A 24,749-nucleotide genomic window follows, 5' to 3' on the forward strand; every position below is an offset into this window, starting at 1 on the left:
CTGGCTGAAATGTGTCCTTGAAATCTGATAATGCCTCTGGCATTTCTGGACAGAGAGGCGTGAATGCAGAGCCTAGCCTACTCTACAATGGTAGACATTCATCGCTCTGCCCACCTTTGTCTCCTGCTCTGCCCACGTCTGGCATGGGGCTTCTAGAAGGTCAAAAAAGATTCCCCACACATGTTTTAAAGGTATATGTTGTTTTCAAATGCAGTTGGCTGTGAAAGGTGTGGAGTGGGGAATGCTACTTGGGCAAACAGCAGCTCTGCTGGTGTCTTGGGTGCACAGAACTATTTTCATGGTTCTTTTTGACTCTCGCCACAATACATGTGGTTGGAAGGAAGGAAGGAAGGCAGGAAGAAAGAAGACGGGGCTGCAATCACAGCAATGGGCCTCAGTTGGTAGAAAGAGATGGATATTTTCTACCCTCCCCGCAACCACCAATGCTCTTTCCTGGGCTCAAAATGCTCTACAGTGGTACCTCTGGATAATAATAATATAATAATTTATTATTTGTACCCCGCCCATCTGGCTGGGTTTCCCCAGCCACTCTGGGCGGCTTCCACAAAGACCAAAATTACACCAAGATGTCATACATTAAAACTTCCCTGAACAGAGCTGCCTTAAGATGTCTTCTGAATGTCACCTGGGAGAAGAGACGGTGGAAGAGGACTGGAAAAAACTTAAAGACTATTTACAAAAACACTATAAACTGTATGAATGTTAGGAGATTGCACGATTGAAAGTAACATGGCAGCAGTAAGTTTGTTGTAAGACATATGTAAATAAGTGAGGTTTAGGGAAATAACGAAATTCGAAGCAATATTATGTTCAAACCAAGCAGTTTAATTTACGATAAAGCTATTTAAAATTTGGGACATAATATTTGAGACTTATAATATAAGAACTGAAATAAGGTAATAAATTGCTGTCTATAACTATGTGACTGAGAACGCAGGGAAGGGTGATGTGAGGAAGTCCAAAGATTATGAAAATATGACTTATGAACAACTGTATTATATATGTATTCTTTTTTCATTCTTTGTTTATTTCTTAACTTTGCTTTGACTTTCTTTGTCTGTATGGTGATGGTATTTTATATGTTTGGTGGTTTGTTTGTTGTTTAAAATAATTGCAATAAATATCTTTTTTTTTTTTAAAAAAAAAGATGTCTTCTGAATGTCAGGTAGTTGTTTATCTCTTTGACATCTGATGGGAGGGCGTTCCACAGGGCGGGCACCACTACCGAGAAGGCCCTCTGCCTGGTTCCCTATAGCTTTGCTTCTCGCAATGAGGGAACCGCCAGAAGGCCCTCGGAGCTGGACCTCAGTGTCCGGGCACAACGATGGGGGTTGAGACGCTCCTTCAGGTAGACAGAGCCGAGGCCCTTTAGGGCTTTAAAGGTCAACACCAACACTTTGAATTGTGCTCGGAAACGTACTGGGAGCCAATGTAGGTCTTTCAAGACCGGTGTTATGTGGTCTCGGCGGCCGCCCCCAGTCACCAGTCTAGCTGCCGCATTCTGGATTAGTTGTAGTTTCAGGGTCACCTTCAAAGGTAGCCCCATGTAGAGCGCATTGCAGTAGTCCAAGCGGGAGATAACTAGAGCATGCACCACTCTGGCGAGACAGTCTGCGGGCAGGTAGGGTCTCAGCCTGCGTACCAGGTGGAGCTGGTAGACAGCTGCCCTGGATACAGAATTGACCTGCGCTTCCATGGACAGCTGTGAGTCGAAAATGACTCCCAGGCTGCGCACCTGGTCCTTCAGGTGTGCAGCCTGGAACGGGATCCGTTTCGGAGCCCCATTCACATCCAGAAGCAAACACAACCCATGTCCGCACGTCTGCGGGTCGCAACTCGCCGCTTCTGCACATGCGTGTGACATCATTTTGACCGTCTGCGCATGCGTGAGCTGCGAGACCCGGAATTAATGCGCTCCTTCCAGGTCGCCACAGCGTGCAACCCGAAAGTACTTATCCCGAAGCTACTTCAACCCGAGGTATGACTGTAGTCCTCAACCCAGCAGCTCTGAGACTCTGTATGTCTTATACTCCCCTTCCAGTTCCACAGGAGAGCAAGCCCATGGGAAGAAGGAGAGTGTATCTTTGTTGTCTATAAGGGAAAAGGGGCCTCTGGCTCTCTGAGCACTGCTGAACTTCATTTCTCATCAACCTCAGCCAGCACATGGCCAGTGGTCGGGGTGGTGCGTGTTGTAGCCCGACAATATCTGGAGGGCCACAAGATCCCCATCTTGGCAGGGGTGTAAAATTGTGTTCCTAGAGGAGTAGGAGACACTTTCCCATCTCCTCCAGCGTGACTAATCATACCATCGGCCAGGCTGCTCCACTTCCCCATCACCCCAATATCAGCATTACAGTGGTACCTCAGGTTAAGTACTTAATTCGTTCCGGAGGTCCGTTCTTAACCTGAAACTGTTCTTAACCTGAAGCACCACTTTAGCTAATGGGGCCTCCTGCTGCCGCCGGGCCGCCGGAGCACGATTTCTGTTCTCCTCCTGAAGCAAAGTTCTTAACCTGAGGTACTATTTCTGGATTAGCGGAGTCTGTAACCTGAAGCGTATGTAACCCGAGGTACCACTGTATTTTGTTTACAAGGCCAGCATGGTTCTTGTTTGTCCAACATCCTGCTAATCAAAATTGGGACACTCCTTTTTTAAAAAAATATCGATCTCTCACAGGAGTTAGTTGACTCGCACCAGAGATCGAGATAAAAAAACAAACATCTTTTGGTCCGGTGCTCGGCTGACTCACACCAGAAAGCTGAACCAAAAAACAGGACATTCTGGGATCCAATCAGAAGCCTAGGGTGTCCCGCTCAAATTGGGACAGTTGAAGGGTATGCAATGAAAGTTGGTGGGGAATGGTTCTCTGTAATCACCCAGCTTATCAAGCGACTCCATGGGCCCACAGTTCTGAGTTGTTTGTAGCATCTGAAATGTGCCTGATTTCCTTCTGCCTCAGGTTTTCTTTCTCTTTTCCCCCCACTGTAGAATTCTTCCCTGAGTCACACAAACAAGGCAAAGAAGCAAAACATAACAGCAATTTGGATTGCTGCTCCTGGTGTAGGGCACGTTGAGTTCAGGTACAGGCTTGTTTTCTCTGTATAAGGGAGCAGCACTTCTTAATGCCTTAATTCCCCCCAAAGTGGTTGTAAATGTATACTAGACTAGGAAGCCTACATCCTGCTGGGATTAGCTACAAGAATCCATGTCTCTGCTGCAGAAGGGTCAAGCATTTTTCTAAATTTCACTGTGGCTTGGCTCTTTGGCACTGGGAACTGCTGCAGTGAAAACAATAAGTTTTAACTGTTTTTGATTCTGAGTTTTAAGTTGTTATAACTCACCCTGGGTAAAGGGTGGGTGGTGGTGGTATTAACAGTGTAGACTGAAGCTGTTAAATCCACAAATTCCAGGCTATATAATCAATCAAATTTTATATTTGAAAAATAGAATAGTGCAATCTAGAAGAATTGGTTGGCTGTATCTGGTCAATGCTTTCTAAAATTATTTACATGCTGTGTATTCCACCATTTTCAGAGCAACAGCGGTCTATAATTTTTCGGTATTCTGGACTCAAGTTCAAAGTCAAGTTCTCGTGTCTTCCAGTTCACCACTTGTTCCAGTAAGTTTTAATCTGGTTTACTGGCCATCTTGTTTTACAAGTATGTAATAATAATACCGTGCATTTAATTTAAACTATTCTTAGAGAACTTTTTTTTTTTGGTGTAAGGACTACCAGGTCATTCTATTTAAACATTCTATTGCTGAAAACTGTAAGGGGGGGGGACCACACTCATAAGCACAAAGGAGACCAACCTTTTTTTGGCCTGAACCCACATCTCTGAAGGCCAAATACCAGCAACGTATACGTACGATACAGACATATAGAGTAACAAGTGCCATATGTTATGTACTGAAGTTCTCACCCTGGGCCAGCAGGGGGATACTGTAGATAGTTTTCACTCAGGTCCACATATGCAAATAAGGGATTAAAAGTGACGTTCAGTGATTGGATAGTTACAGAAAGTGTTACAGTTGCGTTGCAGTGGAGCTCTATATAAGCAGGCTGGCTGAACCCTTCAGTTCAGTTCTGTTCTGGCCTGTGAATAAACAAGAGCTGTTCGAAGAATCGCTGTGTTGTCTGATATGTTCACTCACAACTTAACACCATACACACTCCCCTGACATTTATTTCCTGGCAGGGCAGGTTACAACAATTAAAACAATATAGGTAGCTCACAATCTCCTCCTCAATCCCAGGATTTTTGACTGAAAAGCTGAGAAGTAAATTCCTTTTCCTTAACCATTTTTTAATGTATCCAATGTTCTTTTCTTTCACAGACCGTCTCCTCCACAACAGTAAGTGTTTGATCTTTGCATTTTGTTTTAACACGACTTGTTTCCCGCTTCATCCAAGCCCATTTCTTCCATGTCAGTAGTAACCTGAATATGTTTCTTTTGGAGAGGACAGTCGTTGTGTCCGATACCCAGGCTTGCTTCAAGGTAACGTATGGAATTGTGCTGTAAAGGGTGCTGTAAGTTTGGCAAACTCCAAGAATCCCTCCAGTGGAAATGACACAAGGATTGCATATTGAAAACATGCTAAAAACAAATGCAAAAAGGCCTGGCAGCATTTATGCACTCCAGGTGTGTGTCTCTGTGTGTAGTGTGTTCATTACGGTTGCAATGAATCTATCGACTTACATGTACCCCTGACCAGACATGCAAACAGGATTCCATTTATTTATCATGTACTTTTAAACAGGTGAACATAGTCTTATCTTAGAGGTGGAATTAATATTTTAGAAAAATAACTAACAGCCATGTTTATTGCTGATGGTTGATGGGATCTACTCTTCCTTGCAGATCTCCACAGAGGAAGGGTGTGGCAAACACAAGTTCTGTTTCAGTAACCCTGCAGGCTGCAGCCCAAGCAACCCAAACTGTTACTTCATGTCATCCGCGGCATTAGGGAGCGATGCTTTCCAATTTGAAATAAGTGGACTTTCAGATGGATATGTAGCCATTGCCTTTTCTGATGACACGATAATGGTGAGATACTGAATGATTTTTTATTTTTTTTTAAAAAGATGCTTAGGGTCTAACTATATTACTTTAATGTACAGAGCTTGCAGCCATGTCACAATTATTTTTTAAAAAATGTAGCCCTAGGTGCAGCAAACATGACAAAGGTATTGTTGAGCTAAAGGTAATAAGAGAGGAACAAGTTAAAATTGTGTCATTTTCAATAGAATTTCACTGGTGTTCACATTGCATTGATTCTGCATACAAATCTGCAAGATTTTAGTTCTTGCAAAAATTGAAAACGCTTTTTTTGAAAACCCTAAACATTAAGCAACCCTTAAAAAAACACAAGTAAGAAAAACTATTTGTATTCCGTTATATGTCGCTGAAAGTCAGCAGTGTTATGTACTGAAGTTCTGACCCTGGGCCAGCAGGGGGATACTGTAGATAGTTTTCATTCAGGTCCACATATGCAAATAAGGGAGTGAAAGTGACGTTCAGTGATTGGATAGTTACAGAAAGTGTTACAGTTGCGTTGCAGTGGAGCTCTATATAAGCAGGCTGGCTGAACCCTTCAGTTCAGTTCTGTTCTGGGCTGTGAATAAACAAGAGCTGTTGAAGAATTGCTGTGTCGTCTGATATGTTCACCCACAACTTAACAAGCAGTCCCTGTGGTTATGAAAGTATAGAGCATTTATGGACCCCAGAGCAAGCATGAATGTAGGAACATTGTAAGATGCCAAATACCATCACACCATTGGTCTATCTTGCTTAGTTTTCTCTAGGCTGAATGGCAGTGGCTTTCCAGGGTACCAGACCACATACCTGCCTTCCCCTTCCCCACCTCCATTCATTGTCGTCAAGGCTTCTTCTTCTGCAATATGCATCCCATACTCAAACCAGGTACACCTGGACGTAAGGTACCCTTAGCTAAACTGGCAGATTTCCCGTGGGCTAGTAACATTAGAATAAACAAATATAGCGTGCACTCATTCTGAATAACGGGAGACTGTTGTGTATCTTTTCCCAGGGAGATGATGATGTTTATATCTGTGGTAAGAATGGAACGGATCGCATAGAGGTTCAACACGCCTTCTCAACTGGACGCAGTCGTCCCAGCCCAAGGCCTCTGGTACTGGAAATGACTTCTGCTACCTTCGTTTTTTAAAAGTATGATGTGTGAAACTATCAGGAGTGTGGGAAACCTGTACCCCATGATTTCTTATTGGACGACAGCTCTCCTCCTTAAAAGTTGTATTTATTTATTTAATGTATTTCTACACCACTTACTCACCATATTTTTCACCCCATAAGACGCACCTGAACATAAGACGCACCAAGTTTTTAGCAGGGGGAATGCAAGAAAAAAATACTCTTTAAAGGGAGTGCTGAACAGAGCCTGCTCTTCTCTCTCCTTGGCGAAAAGCCCCCAAGAGCCACACACACACTCCGCGTGGCTCTTTAAAAGGAGCGCGGCTCTTGGGGGCTTTTGCAGGAGGTGAGGGAAGGGACTGAGGGCAGCCCATCGGTCCCCTCCCCCACCTCGCGGAAAAGCCAGCTGACGGGCTGCCCTTCTCCTTCCTTGGGGAAAAGCCCCCAAGAGCCGCACACATGCTCACGCGGCTCTTTAAAGGGAGTGCTGAGCAGAGCCTCCCGTCTGCATTCGCTCCATAAGATGCACACACATTTCCCCTCACTTTTTAGGATGGAAAAAGTGCGTCTTATGGAGCGAAAAATACGGTAATTCATGTTTTTATGTGGTGTACATAAAAAAAAATCCACAGTCAATAAAACAATACAAATTCATCATGATGCCAGACTGGGAACACTGGCCGCAGGCAGTGGGATTTGCAGTCAGAAGGCCCATTGGCTGAAATGATTTGATCTCTGCTTAATAGGGCAAAGATTAGATGACGACCATCCCTTTCAGGGAAGTCAGTAAGCTTGAAGCCTATGCCGGAAACACCCAGAGTTCGATCCTTTTGTCTGATGCTGGAAATGCTAGTCAAACTAGTCAAACTGGAAAAGCACAAGGGAATAGTGCCTTTTCTTCCTGAGTTGCAGTGGTGGGTTTTTCAAAGAATGGGAAAGAATATAGGTTTTCTTTTCAGGGGGGTTGAGGTGCAATAATGATGAATCTTCAGGATTTGTATAAACTCATCCCTTTTTAGCTCTTTATTATAGGAAGAAGGCAGATACACACAATTGTGGATTGTATTTCCACAATTAGGTGAAAAGGCAGAGATATTATAATAGCATCACATTATTTTACTTGATTATTATCAGTTTATTGATTACTACTGTGTCTGTTTCTATAAGTTTATATATAATGGTCAAAATGACTGTGACAGATAACTTTGCTGTGTGTGTGTTTAGGGTAATGTGGACGTTCTGACAACATCCTTCAGCGAGGGAATTATCAGGTGTTCTTTCATTTCGAGAAACCCCATATCAACCCAGGCAAGAAGCACTGACAGTTTGTACTACGTATTTCTGGCTTTTGGGCCATCTCACGCTGATGGTGAGTTCCACATAGAAACTGGAAATGGGGACAGTATTTACAAGAGCAACTGCATACAGAATTCTGGAGCTCAAGGCTTAAAGAGCCTAATTGTAGCAAATGCCTTTACTTATGATAGCTGGAAGGCTTTTATCACTCCAATATGTGGAGGGGGGGAGCGAGGAAAAATGGGGGGGGGGGAATAAGGATAATATGTTTTGTTTTAATTTTGAATAAAAAGGAAGACCCAGTCATCTTCCTTAACGTTGCCTGTACAGAACCTTCTTGCATACTTGAGACCTGTTGACTACAGAGACCTGTTGATTTTTAAATACTGTTGATAGCTTTGTTCATGCAGGAATTCATTTTATAACAAGAGGCCCTGCGATAACTAGTTCTTCTTCTTCTTTTTAAAAAAAACAAAAACACTTGGAGGGACGATAAGGAAGCATCCCAGGACACCCTTTATTACTGATCAGAAGGTGAACATTTCAAGCTTTGCAGCAGTAGGTGGCACCAGTTCGAGACCCTTGATAATCAAAGCTCATGGTAAGTAACTTTTTTGAGAGTGGAGTCCCAAAGTCTCTTCTTTCCATTCCACCTCCTGCAGTACGTACCTCCTGGGAGAGATGCTCCTGGTGGGTCTTGGTCTTGTGGGTAGATTCCGTACATGTTTAAGTGAGCCTAGTTTAGTAGGGATGGATTAGTTGCTTCGTGTCTTTGTTTGTCGCTCCTCTCAAGCTCTGATAGTGATAAATAAATTACATTGCGTGTTCAGACCTAGAAACCTCCCGCCTCAATAAATTCACACATGACTCAAATTTTGGTTTTGGTTTTTGGCAGAATTTAGGCCACAACTTTGATTACAGAAAGTGACTGGTTGCATAGGCTCTGGTTTGACTAGCTTCCTGCCATGCAGGTAGCGCTGACCCAGGGCACCAGCATAGGTCAGCCAAGGGTGAACACCTGGATAAGCGGAAAGCTGGGAATGGGCTAACTCTGCTACCCAAATGTCCCCCTGGACTCAGGCACGGGCACAACCCCCTCTCAGGGGTTGACCAAACCATCGAGTCCCTGGATTCCTTTAACGGAATACCCTTCACATAGGGATGCCGAGAGCGTTCTCCCATCCCTATCACCTGAACCAGAGCCTATCCGCAACCTTACAAGTTGTGATGATTTGCTATGCAGCAGGCAAAACCCAAATGGCAACAGCCAATCAGCCAAGTGGGGGAAATTTCTGCCGTGCCCCTGTCCCAACGACCGACGACACACGACGGCATAGCAAGGTCAAGCACAAAGCCCCCAAAATAGGGAAAGAAGGGCGGGTGTTCCCAATGCACATGCCAAAAGAGGAAGCTCTGGGTCACGTGCATGGGCATATATAGGTCCCTTGATCCATATAGCTTGCGTTCCATTGGCCTGATTAAACCCAGCATCGACGGACCTACCAATTGGGTGTTGTGGCTATTCAATTAAACCCACCCACAACACAGGGTTTGGTTGCCAGGTCTCACCGCTACACGTGCCCTCTTTAAGGGAGGACCTGATTTATCATTATCCTGCATGTCCATTTTAATTTTAAAAAATAATTAAAATTACTTATTGCCCATTCATATTTCCTTACAAATATTTCTAGAATCCTGCTAATGTATTAATCTGTGTACATTGCTTCTGTATATATGCAACAAAGTCCTTCCAGTCGTCTTTAAACTCATTGTCATCTCTTCCTCTTAATTTCAATATCAATCTTGCCATTTCAGCATATTCCGTTAATTTAACTTGCCAATCTTCTTTAGCTGGACACCTTCTTCTTTCCATTTCCTACTAAGGATCGAGCTGCTTGCTGAGTAATTTGAGAGCTGCTTTACCTTATAAACATGGGTGGTGCAGTACCCTACGTCGCCTGTAAAAACAAAATACAGTGGTGCCTCGCAAGACGAAAAGAATCCGTTCCGTGATTCTCTTCGTCTTGCGATTTTTTTGTCTTGCGAAGCAAGCCCATTGACGGATTAGCAGATTAGCGCTATTAGCGCTATTAGCGGCTTTTAGCGGCTTATCTGCTGATCGGATCAGCTGATAAGCGGCTTAGCGGCTTAGAAAAAGGGGGGGAAAGGGGGAAAAACCAGCAGGAACTCGCAAGACATTGTCGTCTTGCGAAGCAAGCCCATAGGAAATGTGTTTTGCGAAGCATCTCCAAAACGGAAAACCCTTTCATCTAGCGGGTTTTCCATCTTGCGAGGCATTCGTCTTGCGGGGCACCACTGTAAAGTACATGTCAGTTTACTAGAGAAATGGTACATCTTCCAGAATAGCTCCTAGAGTTTTGCCAAACATATATTTATTTTGATTAGTAAATATACAATCTATTTTTCTTGCGTTCCTATGGCGTAGAAGAATGATGGGCATACCAATGTGTTTGTGTGACACAACATACTGTACATTTATTTATCTGCGGTACTTACAACACCTCTTCAATGGGAAAGAGCTCTCAGAGTGACTCACAACAATCACATAACAAGATGGCCCCTGCCTTCATGCTTAAAATCTAAAGGATAGAACACAAAAGGATAGGAGATTGGGACGGAGGAGGGAAAACTCCCCCCCCCTCCACACTTGAACACTTAATGAAAACCTTGTAATTTTCGGGCAGGGAGCGGCTGAAGCAAATTCCCTGGAGTTGCTCCTTCTCAGGCCACTGATAATTTGGTTTTTCTTTGTCTCCATGTGTTTTCTTTGCTTCTGTTCTAAGGAGCCCTCATGTTGATCGCTTGGATGACCACAGGCAGTGTGGGAATGATATTTGCCAGGTACTTGAAGAAATCCATCAAGAAACCTCTCTTGGGTAAAGATATTTGGTTTCAGGTACGCACATTAATAGATCCATGGTTGGGTAGAGAGGACTGTTAGGTTGGCCCCTACGAACAGGGGACTACAGTAGTTTCAGCTGGTGAAATCGCGTTCAAGCTTTGGGATTGCGCAGGTTGTAATAGAAGTGTGTGCACATCTTCAGGGTTTTTTTCCCTGAGTTCAATGCTGCAGCAGCAGCAGTAACCACAATTCAACCACCGCCATTTGTTCTGATTCTGCGCTAAAGTTACTGTTTCTCCAGAGAAAAGAGGCAGAGCAAATGGAGGTGTGGATAAGCCCTCAGACTAATATATATATATATATATATATATATATTTGCTTTCGTAGATTTTCACGGGTACAGGAATGCAGGTTTTGGTGTCTTCGGGTATCTTCCCGTGTAAGAGTTGGGGTGTCTAGGCGACGTTTCGACGAGGTCTCACTCGTCATCTTCAGGCTGGTGCTTTCGGCTTCTTGTTACTGGAACAGAGCAGGATCTCAGTGTTTGAGTTCCTATAAATACTGTTGAGGGGGTGTGGTGTATAGCCTCCAACGTTCTGGGCAGAGAGGAAGTTCCCAGGTTAGTGTGCCTTTTCTTCTTTTGTTCATTAATTACTTGAGGGATATCTTGAGTGATTTCTTGAGTGATATTCTGAGTACCAATTAGGAGGGTCATTAGGTGTGGATTAGTTGCTAAAGCTTTCGTGTCTTGACCTCTTGAGCTTGTGAAGAGTTTTTCTGAGAAGATGGCTGTACTGCAAATAGTTGTGCTCTGGCTTGGCTTCGTGTATAGGGGCGAGCTGTGGTTTTGTGCCCTGTGCCAGCCAGATCTGTGTAGGGATTGCAGGGGGGTGCAGCATCCGGAGGTGCCACTATGGTTTGGCTACTGGATGGTGTCTGTAATTTATCTGTGGAGAGGGTCTGGGTTTGGGTCTGGTGTGGTTGATTGGAGATGGCGTTCTGTGTGCCTCTGGTTCTGGTGTCGGTTTTTGTGGGGAGGGCTAATTTCCAGATGTCTGGCAGGCGGGACGTGTCGTCACGCTTGTTCATGTTGTGAGGGTGTTTCTCTATCTCGATGGCTTCCATGATTATTCTCTTGTGGTGATGTTCCATGTTAAAGAGCAATTTGGAATCTGCAAAATTAATTTCGTGTCCTGTTTCTTTCATGTGTTGGTAAAGAGAGGAAGTTTTTTCTTCTTTTTTGACGGCATTCTTGTGTTCTGCGATACGTGCATTTATTCGTCTGTTTGTTTGTCCAATGTACGTGGCTGGGCAGACTTTGCAGGGTATTTCATAGACCCCTTGGTTTTCTAACTGGATTTTATCTTTGGGGTTTCTGAGGATATTGGCTATTTTTTGGTTGGTGCAAAAGGCTGTTTTGATATTGTGTTTATGGAGGATTTTGCTAATTTTATCTGTAGTGCCCTTGATATAGGGAAGGAGGGCCATGCCATTGTTTTCTTCTGTGTCTTGGTTTTTGGGGGGTGTTTCTTTTTGGATTAGCTTCGTAACCCTGTTTTGCTGGTATCCGTTGGCGATTAACACATTTGAGAGATTCTGTAACTCAGTTGTCAAGTGGTCTTTGTCAGCCAGGCGTTTGGTTCTGGAGATGAGAGTCTTGGCTACGGAGTTTATTTGTGCAGGGTGGTGGTGTGATTTTACCAACAACCAACTTCCCTTCCTCTCTTTACCAACAACCAACTTCCCTTCCTTGACGTCCTAATCTACAAAAAACCTGATGGCTCCCTAGGACACACTATCTACCGGAAAAAAAACACACACCAACCGCTACTTACATGCACAATCACACCACCACCCTGCACAAATAAACTCCGTAGCCAAGACTCTCATCTCCAGAACCAAACGCCTGGCTGACAAAGACCACTTGACAACTGAGTTACAGAATCTCTCAAATGTGTTAATCGCCAACGGATACCAGCAAAACAGGGTTACGAAGCTAATCCAAAAAGAAACACCCCCCAAAAACCAAGACACAGAAGAAAACAATGGCATGGCCCTCCTTCCCTATATCAAGGGCACTACAGATAAAATTAGCAAAATCCTCCATAAACACAATATCAAAACAGCCTTTTGCACCAACCAAAAAATAGCCAATATCCTCAGAAACCCCAAAGATAAAATCCAGTTAGAAAACCAAGGGGTCTATGAAATACCCTGCAAAGTCTGCCCAGCCACGTACATTGGACAAACAAACAGACGAATAAATGCACGTATCGCAGAACACAAGAATGCCGTCAAAAAAGAAGAAAAAACTTCCTCTCTTTACCAACACATGAAAGAAACAGGACACGAAATTAATTTTGCAGATTCCAAATTGCTCTTTAACATGGAACATCACCACAAGAGAATAATCATGGAAGCCATCGAGATAGAGAAACACCCTCACAACATGAACAAGCGTGACGACACGTCCCGCCTGCCAGACATCTGGAAATTAGCCCTCCCCACAAAAACCGACACCAGAACCAGAGGCACACAGAACGCCATCTCCAATCAACCACACCAGACCCAAACCCAGACCCTCTCCACAGATAAATTACAGACACCATCCAGTAGCCAAACCATAGTGGCACCTCCGGATGCTGCACCCCCCTGCAATCCCTACACAGATCTGGCTGGCACAGGGCACAAAACCACAGCTCGCCCCTATACACGAAGCCAAGCCAGAGCACAACTATTTGCAGTACAGCCATCTTCTCAGAAAAACTCTTCACAAGCTCAAGAGGTCAAGACACGAAAGCTTTAGCAACTAATCCACACCTAATGACCCTCCTAATTGGTACTCAGAATATCACTCAAGAAATCACTCAAGATATCCCTCAAGTAATTAATGAACAAAAGAAGAAAAGGCACACTAACCTGGGAACTTCCTCTCTGCCCAGAACGTTGGAGGCTATACACCACACCCCCTCAACAGTATTTATAGGAACTCAAACACTGAGATCCTGCTCTGTTCCAGTAACAAGAAGCCAAAAGCACCAGCCTGAAGATGACGAGTGAGACCTCGTCGAAACGTCGCCTAGACACCCCAACTCTTACACGGGAAGACACCCGAAGACACCAAAACCTGCATTCCTGTACCCGTGAAAATCTACGAAAGCAAATATATATATATATATATATAAAAATTAATGATACAAATTTAATTCCTCATGTTGTTTACAATTATTCTCCCTTCCCTCCTCTGGACTTCCCTCAACTCCCCCTCTGCTGAGTTATTTAGTTTTATTTATCGTATCCTGCTTTTCCTACACAAAAATAAAATCCCTTATCATTTCTCTAAAATATCTGTTACTCAAATGAAGTTGTGAAAGTTTAATCCTGCCAGTGAATCCAGTCCATTCTGTTGTTTCTGCAAATAAACTGTAAATGATTCCCAGACTCTTTTGAAGTCCTTTTTGTCCTTCTCTCATAGTTTGTCTGTTAGCTTAGCCAATTCTGCATAGTTCATCAGCTTTTCTTGCCATTGTTCTTTTGATGGTATTTCTTCCATCTTCCAATATTGCGCAATCAAGATTCTTGCTACTGTTGTACCATACATAAATAATGTCCATTTTTCTTTTGGTAGCTCTTGATTTGAGATACCTAACAAAAAGGCTTCAGGGTGTTTGACAAAATTCATTTTAAACATTTTTTTTCAATTCATTGTATATCATTTCCCAATATTTTTTAAAGCATTTGCATTCCCACCACATATGCTAAAATTCTCCTTCCTTTTCCTTACATCTCCAACATCTGTTATTTTATTTCCTAAACATCTTTGCCATTTTCACTGGTGTGATATACCATCTATACATCATTTTCATGTAATTCTCTCTTAATAGTATGCAATTTTATATCAACTTTCCATAATTTTTCCCAACTTTCAAATTGGATGTTGTGTCCCACATCCTGATCCCATTTAATCATAACTGATCTAACCTCTTCATCTTTGGTTTCCCACTCTAATGAAATACTGTATGCTTTTTAAAAACAATTTAACATTCTCTTCCACGATTTCTTTTTGAAATCTGGAGATTGTATAACTAAACCCCTTTTTATTGTCTTCTTTAAAAATTTCATTTAATTGCCTAAGGTGTAACCAACTTTGTAAATAGTCTTTCAGCTCATCATACTTTTTTAGTTTGGGTTTACCTTCTTCTTCTGCTAACAACTCTCTATGTGTCAATCAGCTTACTTTTTTGGTCGACTTAAGTGAAAATGCTTCAGTGGGTGACAGCCACCATGGTGTTTTCCACTCTAACAGATCTTTATATTTTTCCCACACTCTTATTAATGACTTTCTTATTATATGGTTTGAAAAACCTTTATGTATTTTCCCTTTCCCATACCATAAATATGAGCACCAGCCAAATCTAGTGTCGTGTCCTTCTAGTTCTAACTTCTAACTCTTCTTCTTTTTCCAATTTATCCAATCCCTTATCCATACAAGACATGCTGCTTCAAAATACAATTTCAAATCTGGGAGAGAAAAGCCTCCTCTATCTCTTAAGTCTGTTAGTATCTTATGTTTTATCCTTGGTCTTTTCCCATTCCAGACAAATTTTGAAATATCTTTTTGCCATTTTTTGAAGGATATATTGTTATTTCTGAAATAGAAATAGTATCTTTGGCAAAGCACTCATCGTTATTGCTGCAATTTTCCTTAACGGGAAGATTCATCCTTCCCCAGATTTCTAGAAGCCCTCAGACTTTTGAGTCTTACCCTGTTCTGCCTGTAGATGGTGAAAGTGAATTGGCTATTTTAAAGAAGGAACCAAGGCCATTGAGAGACTGTTGCCTCATCTGTACTATATATTTAAGGCAGTAACATTCAACTTTCAACTGTCATGGCTTCTCCCAAGGAATCCTGGGTGTACCACATTGAGAACTGCTGTTCTGTGAGGGGGAAGGAGGGTTAAAAATAAAAAAGAAAAAATGGCTTTATACATATCTATTCTATATAATGGCAATAGACCAGTTAATCCTTCACTTTTCACTGGTTTGTAATCTAATTTAAGCACATTCTTTCCCTTTCAGATCCACTTTTTGATGATGTTGTTAACTGTCGTGGCAACGGCAATCGCTTTCATATTAAGCTTTGTGGCAGCAAATGGGTGGAGTGAAGTAAGTTTAGCTTTCCTTGATTTCTACAGCGCCTAGATCCCTGCTGAACAACTTACTTTGATGAAGGGTGATGAAGGAGGCTGATGAAAGAGCAGGGACCAATTTGCTACCCCTCTCCAAAGCAGACTGCCAGCAGCCTATAGCCAAAGCCAACAAGACATGCAACACACATACACTGTAAGACACCTCTGAGTTAGCAGCAGGGACCTACATGGTATATTGAGGGTGCAGAAAGTGGTGGATTTTTTTCAGCACAATCCTCTGCATATTTACTCATAAGCAAGCATGCTTCTGAACTGTTCATTGGGTAAAGGTAAAAGTAAAGGGTCCCCTGACCATTAGGTCCTGTCACAGACGACTCTGGGGTTGCGGCGCTCATCTTGCTTTATTGGCAGAGGGAGCCAGCGTACAGCTTGCGGGTCATGTGGCCAGCATGACTAAGCCGCTTCTGGCGAACCAGGGCAGCGCACGGAAATGCCGTTTACCTTCCCGCCGGAGCGGTTCCTATTTATCTACTTGCACTTTGACGTGCTTTTGAGCTGCTAGGTGGGCAGGAGCTGGGACCAAACAACGGAAGCTCACCCCGTTGCGGGGATTAGAACCGCTGACCTTCTGATCGGCAAGCCCTAGGCTCTGTGGTTTAACCCACAGCATTGGGACTTACTCGTAATTGTGTGTTTTGTGATTGCAGTTTAAATTTGCCCAGAATAGATGTATATTAGACTTAATACAGTGGTGCCCCGCAAGACGAAATTAATTCGTTCCGCAAGTTTTGTCGTCTAGCGAATTTTTCGTCTTGCGAATCACGAAATCCCATAGGAATGCATTGAAAATCAATTAATGCGTTCCTATGGTCAAAAAAAGTCCAAACAAAGCCAAATTTGGTACAACAACAGTTTATTAACTGCTCTTTAAAGTCACACATACTGTAAAGAGCAGTTCAAAAACTGAAGGGAAAATAAATTAACTTTATAAACAAAACATGTCTTTGTTTTTAGACAAAGGAAACAAAGCCGCGAGACGTTTTCGTCTTGCGAAGCAAGCCCATAGGGAAACTCGTCTTGCGAGGCAAATCGAAAACGGAAAAACCTTTCGTCTAGCGAGTTTTTTGTCTTGCGAGGCATTCGTCTTGCGAGGTACCACTGTATCTAGATAGCAAGCCCTGCAGTTATGCATTCTATGCCATTCATTCAAGTGGTTTTTTTATATATATAAGAATTTGCTGGATATTTAATTACATTGGATTATTTAAATACGATCACTCGACCAAAATGTGCTTCTGCATCAACATTTCATCTCCTAATTCCCCTGTCCCCAGACTTTGATTAGTCTGCAATTAAGTATGGGCGGATGCACAGTTTTTGTTGTTTTTTGCTTGCATTGATTGGTAAGTCTATTCTGTCTGACGTCCATGCAGTGGTTTGTTTTTTTTTAAGGAAACTTCATCTAAAAATGCCCCGGAAATGGCATGATAAGAGATGTCAAACCTTCCTGAGTGACTGTACAGAGAAATAGCTGACTGACCACTTCTACTTATGGTCGGCAGCTACCTTTTCCGTTATACAATGACCGCTCCCCACATTAAATGGGGGGGCGCCCTTTGTGTGGTTGTGCACAGCCCCCTGGACCCTATGTGGCACCATTAGCACAGGCTTGGCTTCGCCTTCCCCAGGTGGGATACCTGGAGGTCTCCGCCTACCTCAGACAGTTGCCCAATCCCACCTGGGGAGGCGTTGCCAAGGTGGTCAGGCCAGGTAGGGGGAGGGACTACCTGCCCACACAATAGGGGGAGGATCTTACCTGGGAATTGTCAGTTGGGAATCGTCTGTTATACAATGTTCTTTGCCTCCCCAAGGTCCCTTTGCAAGGATATTGTATGTGAACAAGGATTTCCTACAAGAAGAATTAAGATGCAGCCTTTTCTAAAGGAGAGGTGGCTTCCGTAGCATTTGCAAAGTGTAAATAGGACTCATACCCTTTTCTCCCTGACAGAGTGCAGGAGCTCATGCTGTTATTGGATGCATTGTCACGATTCTCTCTTTGATTCAACCAGCCATAGCTTTTTTCCGACCATCTCTTCAAGATAACCGGTCAGTACATCAAATGTAATTAATGAGGTAAAAATTAAATAAATGCTTCCTTGAATTGCAGAAGCATTATACGCTAAACCGGCAGAACAGTTACAGCTGGATGCTAGCTACTTCAGAACTGCCTGTGGAAGAGGAAAAATATATTCATCATAAGCTCTCAGGGAGGTTCGCAGAAGCTACCCTTTCCCATTACCATTTCAGAAGCACTGAAATCATAGGGTTTTCTTGATTTTTAATTGTGCTGAGCAAAATTGTAAATACAGACAATTGTTATTTTTAGCCATTTATTTCTCATAGTCAGAGCTTTTTTTCAATCGGAGCTCACTGGAACGGAGTTCTGGCACCTTTTAGGGGTGTTCTGGCACCTGTTTTGTGAGCTACCTGCATAGCCACTGAGCAACCAAAACCATCAAATGCCAACAGTGCCCTTCAGCTCTCTATATTGGACAAACAGGACAATCTTTACGCCAAAGGATAAATGGACATAAATCTGACACCAGGAATCATAAAACAGAGAACCCAATAGGAGAACACTTCCATTTCCCAAGATCTTAGAGTAGCTGTCTTATTGCAAAAGAATTTTAGAAATACACTTGAAAGAGAAGTTGCTGAGTTACAACTCATTACCAAACTAAAAACTATGGAGAGACCTGGTCTGAATAGAGATATTGGATTCATGTCCCGTTATACACACTAAAGCTAATTTTGGTCATCTATCCCTTCAAAAATCCCTTGCCCTTCCCTATGGAACCAACTGCCATCATTAACAGTCATCAACAGTTATAAGGTTGTAGCGACCTCCGTTTCAGAGTATCTGAAGAAATGTGTATGCACACGAAAGCTCATACCTAGAAAGCTTATACTTAGTTGGTCTTTAAGGTGCTACTGGAATTATTTTTTATAATTTTTTTTTTTGGGGGGGAATATTCTTTTAAAAACTGTCTTAAGACAAAAAGACTTGATTCTCTTAAGGGAGTTCTTTTTGGATCATCTTTTAATAATTTTTTTTCTTTCATCTTGTTATTTATTACAACCAAAACCAGTTCACAACCATATCTGGGATTAGGCAAAGCTAATGGGGCTGAAGGCAAGGCCTTGGCCCTTCTAGAACTAGATAACAATGAGATCCTGATTCCATAGCTCTGTGTTTTGCCAACTGTGCAATGTGCCAGGAGTAGCAATGGAATTCCTGGCACAAGGCATGGATGGTGGCCAGCTTGCAAGATCTTTTTGGCACCCAATGTGGAAGGTGAATCTGAGTTGGGGAATCTGTGCGACCCTCCAGAAGTTCTTGGGCTCCAATTCCCCTCATCCCCAGTCAGCATGGCCAGTGGTTAGGGATGATGGCAGTTGGGTGTCCAACCATGTCTACAGGGCCACAGGTTCTCCAGTCGTGTGATAGCTCTCTGTGTCTATGCATATGTATGTTGGGGAAGAGGGACTAGTAGGTGTCTTGCATGCTGTCTCCCTTACACTCTCCCTGTGAGATGTACTTTAAGTGGCTTTGAGTTACACAGCATTGTCAGAATCACTGCTGTGTAACTCAAGCCTTTTAGCTAGGCCCGCTGTTGTTGACGACATCCAGTGCCTTGTTGTTTTCTGGCTCACAGTAAAAACAAGCCAACCCCTATTGCATTTGGGAAAGATAATGCTTTGCTCTGGTGCGGTGCCTTTAGGACTTGCAGAAAACAAATCTGGAATGTGAATTGAATACACTGGTGTGCCTAAAAAGAGGCCTGCTGGAGCAGAATAAAGAGCCATCTCATTCATCATTGTGTTTCAAGCAGAGACCAGCCAGATACTTTATAGGAAGTCCTCAAGCAGAACTTGAAGGCACCAGCATTCGCTGCTGTTGCACCCCACCAATTTGTAGTCAGTGGCACATGCCCTCTGAACATGTTTCAATAGGCTAACAGCAGCAATAGGCTAACAGCACCATTTCCCCCAGTGGCAGCCATAGGTGTGCTAGATGAGTTCTCCACCTCCTATTTAGTGGAACTGAACCTTACTGCCCTCTCAAAGTCTGCTCCGCCACAAGGAGAATGCAATGGACAGAGTAGGCATGATGTAACCAGCTGATGTTTACTCCTTGGGAGAGCAAAGATATCTAACAGTGTTTTGCATTGCACCAACAGGAGGTTTATTTTTAATTGGTTTCACATGCTAAACGCATTAGTCATCAAAGTTTTGGCAGGTAAGTGGATGGGTGCTTCTGTTGCAACTTACAAGTAGGATGCTCGATTCCCACTGTGGAAGGCAGTCTAGAAAGGCACAAGGCTAAGATGATGCTGCACAGAATGAGATGCCACCCACCTCAGTAAAATTAGGTCGGCAGCTGGAGTGGAATGTTAACACCCTAGTCCTAAGGACACATACTGAGAAACTCCAGCAATAGGTAGATACCTGGAACACAATAGCAGGTAATATACATAAGCAAAACTTGGCATGACTTAGCTCCAAACACTGTCTGTTCAAAATCAGGCTGCAGGGAATCTCTGTTTTTGTTTTGAACAAGATTCTAGCTTTGCATTGTCCAGAGAAACCTAAGTACAAGTGGGCCATTTCTGTTGCAAGGGCTCCAAGTTAACGTTTGCAAAAGTCAGACAGGACATACAGTGGTGCCCCGCAAGACGAACGCCTTGCGAGACGAAAAACTCGCAAGACGAAAGGTTTTTTCGTTTTCGAGTTGCTTCGCAAGACGAATTTCCCTATGGGCTTGCTTCGCAAAATGAAGCTTGCCCCCGCACCCCGGACCTCTTTTGAACCAAGGGGCTGCAACGGGGAGAAGCGATCTTCTCCCCTCCCCCCCTTGCTTCAAAAGAGGGGACAGAGGGGAAGGCGCGCGCGCGCCTTCCCCTCTCTCCCCGGACCCCTTTTGAACCAAGGGGCGGCAACGGGGAGAAGCGATTCTCCCCGCTGCCCCTTCCCTTGCTTTAAAACAGGTCCGGGGACAGAGGGGAAGGCCCGCGGCGCTTCCCCTCTGTCCCCGGACGGTCTCCATAGGAACGCATTGATTGATTTTCAATGCATTCCTATGGGAAACCGTGCTTCGCAAGAAGAAAAACTCGCAAGAAGAAAAAACTTGCGGAACGAATTAATTTCGTCTTGCGAGGCACCACTGTACTGTATACCCATATTACAGAGATAATGGTATAACTGTATTTTTACTTCTTATTTTCTGGGAGTCCTGCAAATTCTGTAGACTGGGGAGGAATCTTCAGACTGTGGAAAGGCCTGACAGTTTTAAGTGGTCAAAAAACCCCAATGTATGTTTATAGGGCAGTATTCAACTCACTCTTCGCCTGTGTAGAAGACCTTTTGCTTGTACAAGGCTTGTGTCCTTTCTTGTTAATGTGCCTCCTAATTTTGTTCTGGAGTTTTCTCACAATGCCCCCCCCCCCCGAGCAGATTTGGGGAGGGTGCAGGGCATGCACAGAGAGAGGTGGAAACATTTCCATTGTGCAAGCGGAAGTCATTCCACGTGCGCAAGGTGTTAGCTAAACACAACCCAAAATATAAAAATTCAAGGAGGCAGGATTTCAGGGACACTTTATGAACCCGGTTGGGGTGGTGATAAAACTTCTCCTGTACCATTTGCGTCCTGTAGCTGGGGGACGAAATGTATTGAATATTACGCCTAGATTTTTTTATTAAAAATAACCAGCCGGTATGTCTCCAACAGGCTATTTTTCCACATGCGTTTGTAGGTATCAGATGCTGTGGTATCAGTGTTCCTCATTCATGCAACAATGTTCACACAAAGTCATGGATGCCAATATGCCGCCCCTAAATCCCCCCCCTCCTATTTGATTCAGATTTTATCTTTGCGAGGAAAATTTGAAGTTAACAACAATGTCCCAACCTTGTTGCTAAAGCAACCTGTTTGTGGTGTTAAGTTTCCATTTGGAAGCACCAGATCATGGAAAGGTCTAATGCCTCGCCTCTTCCTTCTTTAGTTGCCGCCATATTTCTGGGACTGCAGATGCTCAGCAGCTCTCCTAGCCAATGGATGGTTAAAACAATGGGAGGCTTTGTGGCCTGGGAAGTCTTAGCTGCTATCCTGATGGATGTAACTCTGTGGTTGAAAAAGAAAGGTGAAGCTTGATTCGGATCTATGTATAAAAAGCTTTTCTTAACAAAGCACGCAAGTAGGAATTAATAACATTCCTGTTTTTTGTTTTGCTTTGTGTTTTACAGAAATGTATGAAGATTCAAACACCAAGGTAATCTTTTTGTTCTTCCAGTCATTATCAGTGTTTTGTTTTCTTAGATTTCTACTTGAGTGGAAGCTCTAAACCAGAAGGTTATTGGGGAAACCAAACAATATTGAAAATGTTGCTAGCTAACTCTATGTATGGGGTTCCGATCCTCCTCCGCCCCACTTTAAGGAACCCTCCAGGCATCATTTTTATTATGCATGTATTATGATTTGTGCTCAAGAGAGTATTGGAGTGCTTATATGTGCACCTGCAAAAGTTTGGAGGCAGTTATACTACTTTGTTTCCAGTCGGTGTGCATCCTGTAACTTCCTGTTGAAACCTTGCACAGTGGCGTGGCGTGGGGGGTGCAGGGGGGCCAGCCCCACCGGGCGCAACATCTGGGGGTTAGGGTTAGGGTGCGCAAATCCACGGGTTAGGGGGGGCAAATTACTTGCCTTGCCCCGGGTGCTGACAACCCACGCTACGCCACTGACATTGCAATCACAAATATTCTGGCATTTATTTATTTGGCCTGCTTTTGTTGCGCTATAGCACATGATTGCCCTTCCAGACAGCAAGAATCCAACAACATTGGGGCAGCATCACAGAAAAACTAATAATGTGGAATGGCATGTGGAAGGTCCAGTATAAACCCACCACTAATGCAGTATTATTGCATCAATGGCATTTTGCAGAATAATACCCCCCCCCCAAAAAAAAAAGTCTGGAGGAAGCCTAAAAAAGCTAAGTTGCTTCAGGAAGGGGGCAGGTGGTGTTGACAAACTTGCCAGGCCACAGTTATTAGGTCTTCTCTCTTTTTTATGAACATTGATGAGCCGTTCAAAAGGAATACAGTGGTACCTCGGGTTACAGACGCTTCAGGTTACAGACTCCGCTAACCCAGATATAGTACCTCGGGTTAAGAACTTTGCTTCAGGATGAGAACAGAAATTGTGCGGCAGTGGTGCAGCGGCAGCAAGAGGGCCCCATTAGGTAAAGTGATGCTTCAGGTTAAGAACAGTTTCAGATTAAGAACGGACCTCCAGAATGAATTAAGTTCTTAACCTGAGGTACCACTGTATAGTGAACAGATCTTTTTCATGGAAGATCTCAAACTGTATATCACGTAGAGATTGTGATTAAGCTGTGTACAAACTGCGGAAATAAAATTCAAAAACGTATAATTGTTAAGCAGAATTTTCATTGTTTTAATTTTGTTTCCTTTCTAGGTGAAAAGTGAAGTGATACTGCTGCTGTTGTACCTGTGTGGCAACCTGGCATTTTTAATAGCTCTGCTTATAGGTATTGGAAGTTCTTAAAATCGGTTTCCCGTTTGGAGGAAGAATGAAAATGGCTTCTGCTCTTTTTCTACCCAGACAGAAATTTCCGACCTCCTCTGTGCAATTGTCTACCTGGATGTACCAGCTACTTGTTGAAAGGCATCCACACTGATCATGAAAGTTGTCTGATAATGATTCTAAAGGAAACTAATTTACAAATGAAGCCAAATATGGCAGATCCCAAGTGCGTGAGTGTGTTGACATGAAATGCATCTTTAGTCCTGACCATGTTTGACGTACCGGATTTGGATATTGGTAGGGTTTCTTTTTCAAGCCATGGCAAGAGAAACTCCCCCCTTCTTTTATGATGCCATCTTAATCAGTTATTCTGTTACTTTAAATTTAAGGCTGGATTTACAATTTCACTCTCAGACAAATTCTAAGTACTACAGAGGCTTCATTAGTACTCCCCTTAACTTGACAAATGCAAGTACAATCAACACGCTCTTTCTACCACGCTGAGGCTGCAACCCTGCAAACATTTATTTGCAAGTAAACCCTACTGGCTGCTTTGGAATGCATGTCTGATTAAGACTGCAGTGCCTGTGTGGTCAGCTGCATGGAGATAAACACAGATCTCTCGCCTCTGCAGACTGCTCCATTCATTTCAGAGGAAGAACACAATCTGTGGTCACATTTCTTGACATGAGTTGTTCTAGGGAGCTCTTTCATCAGTGAACAATTACTGGGGCATGGCATATATTTAATTATGACAACCCCCAAATTAATCACATTACTCTCTTAATGTTTTCTCCCAGGGTTTTGCTGTCCTTAAATTACTGATCTAGTCCAGCAGCTATTGGCAAGACCTTGGATCGTCCCAAGCTGCAAATGTTTCGTCACATTTTCAGGGACGCGGACTTAGAAAAAATATTGGGGGGGCCCGGGAAAGCGCATGAATAATAAATAAGCTCATGAATATGCAAATAAAGTGGCTCCGGCCCTAAATAGGGCAAGCCACGCCCCCCAGCCAGCCGATTGGCTGGCTGGGAGGTGTGGCCAGTCGGGATTCCCCTGTTCTCGCGGGATTTCCGGCAGTGCCTCCGATTAGGGCGCGCGGCTGGCTGGCTGGCGAAGGAGCAGGTGAGGAGGAGGCGGGGGACGGCGGCGGCGCTCTGCTGAAAGGGCGCCCGCCCGAGATTATTGGGGGGGCTGAGCCCCCCAAAAAAATTTTTTGAGGGGGCTCGAGCCCCCTCAAGCCCCATGGAGTCGGCGCCTATGCACATTTTACAACTCTTTGCCAGTGTTCAAAAACCGTTAGCAATAGAAAGATGTTTCACATGTAACACTAATCATGATAGCTGTCGAAGCACAGATTTATGAATTTAGAATCCATTTGGCTCTGCAATCTAAATGCAATACTGGCTGGCTGCCCCTTACCTGAGCCTCGTTCTCTGTTCTTCATCCTCTTCCTTGCTGCTTGCTCATTCCATCCATCCAGCACAGAAGAGAGGACTTCTTCTTTTTGCCTCCCACATGCCTGCATTGTGTTATTTGCCTTCAATCTGCAATCCTCAACAATGTCCAAGGGGAATTTTGTGGTCTTCCTCCACAAGATAGCACTTGCTGTTTAGCCTCACCCCCCCCCCTGTCTCTGAA

The 24,749-nt window shown here is 43.5% G+C and overlaps 1 protein-coding gene across 2 annotated transcripts in view; it reads left to right on the forward strand.

Annotated features, from left to right (window-relative positions):
• LOC308587393 (putative ferric-chelate reductase 1) overlaps positions 1-23,992 on the forward strand; it is a 35,052-nt gene extending 11,060 nt beyond the window's left edge. Inside the window, exons 4-17 of one of the 2 annotated variants that reach the window (XM_081195025.1) lie at positions 3,011-3,102; positions 3,557-3,641; positions 4,361-4,378; positions 4,886-5,071; positions 6,075-6,176; positions 7,421-7,565; positions 7,980-8,093; positions 10,297-10,409; positions 15,435-15,521; positions 17,514-17,611; positions 19,747-19,805; positions 21,568-21,705; positions 21,809-21,834; positions 23,040-23,992. In XM_081195025.1, coding sequence (XP_081051151.1) covers positions 3,011-3,102; positions 3,557-3,641; positions 4,361-4,378; positions 4,886-5,071; positions 6,075-6,176; positions 7,421-7,565; positions 7,980-8,093; positions 10,297-10,409; positions 15,435-15,521; positions 17,514-17,611; positions 19,747-19,805; positions 21,568-21,705; positions 21,809-21,834; positions 23,040-23,129 — 1,353 coding nt within the window. In that variant the 3' untranslated portion in view covers positions 23,130-23,992. The remainder of the gene's footprint in view (positions 1-3,010; positions 3,103-3,556; positions 3,642-4,360; positions 4,379-4,885; positions 5,072-6,074; positions 6,177-7,420; positions 7,566-7,979; positions 8,094-10,296; positions 10,410-15,434; positions 15,522-17,513; positions 17,612-19,746; positions 19,806-21,567; positions 21,706-21,808; positions 21,835-23,039) is intronic. The other variant, XR_014008345.1, reaches the window with a different exon arrangement.
• The last annotated feature ends 757 nt before the right edge of the window (positions 23,993-24,749 follow it).

The sequence above is a fragment of the Podarcis bocagei genome (genome assembly GCF_964188305.1).
Source record: "Podarcis bocagei genome assembly, chromosome: 5".
NCBI lineage: Eukaryota > Metazoa > Chordata > Lepidosauria > Squamata > Lacertidae > Podarcis > Podarcis bocagei.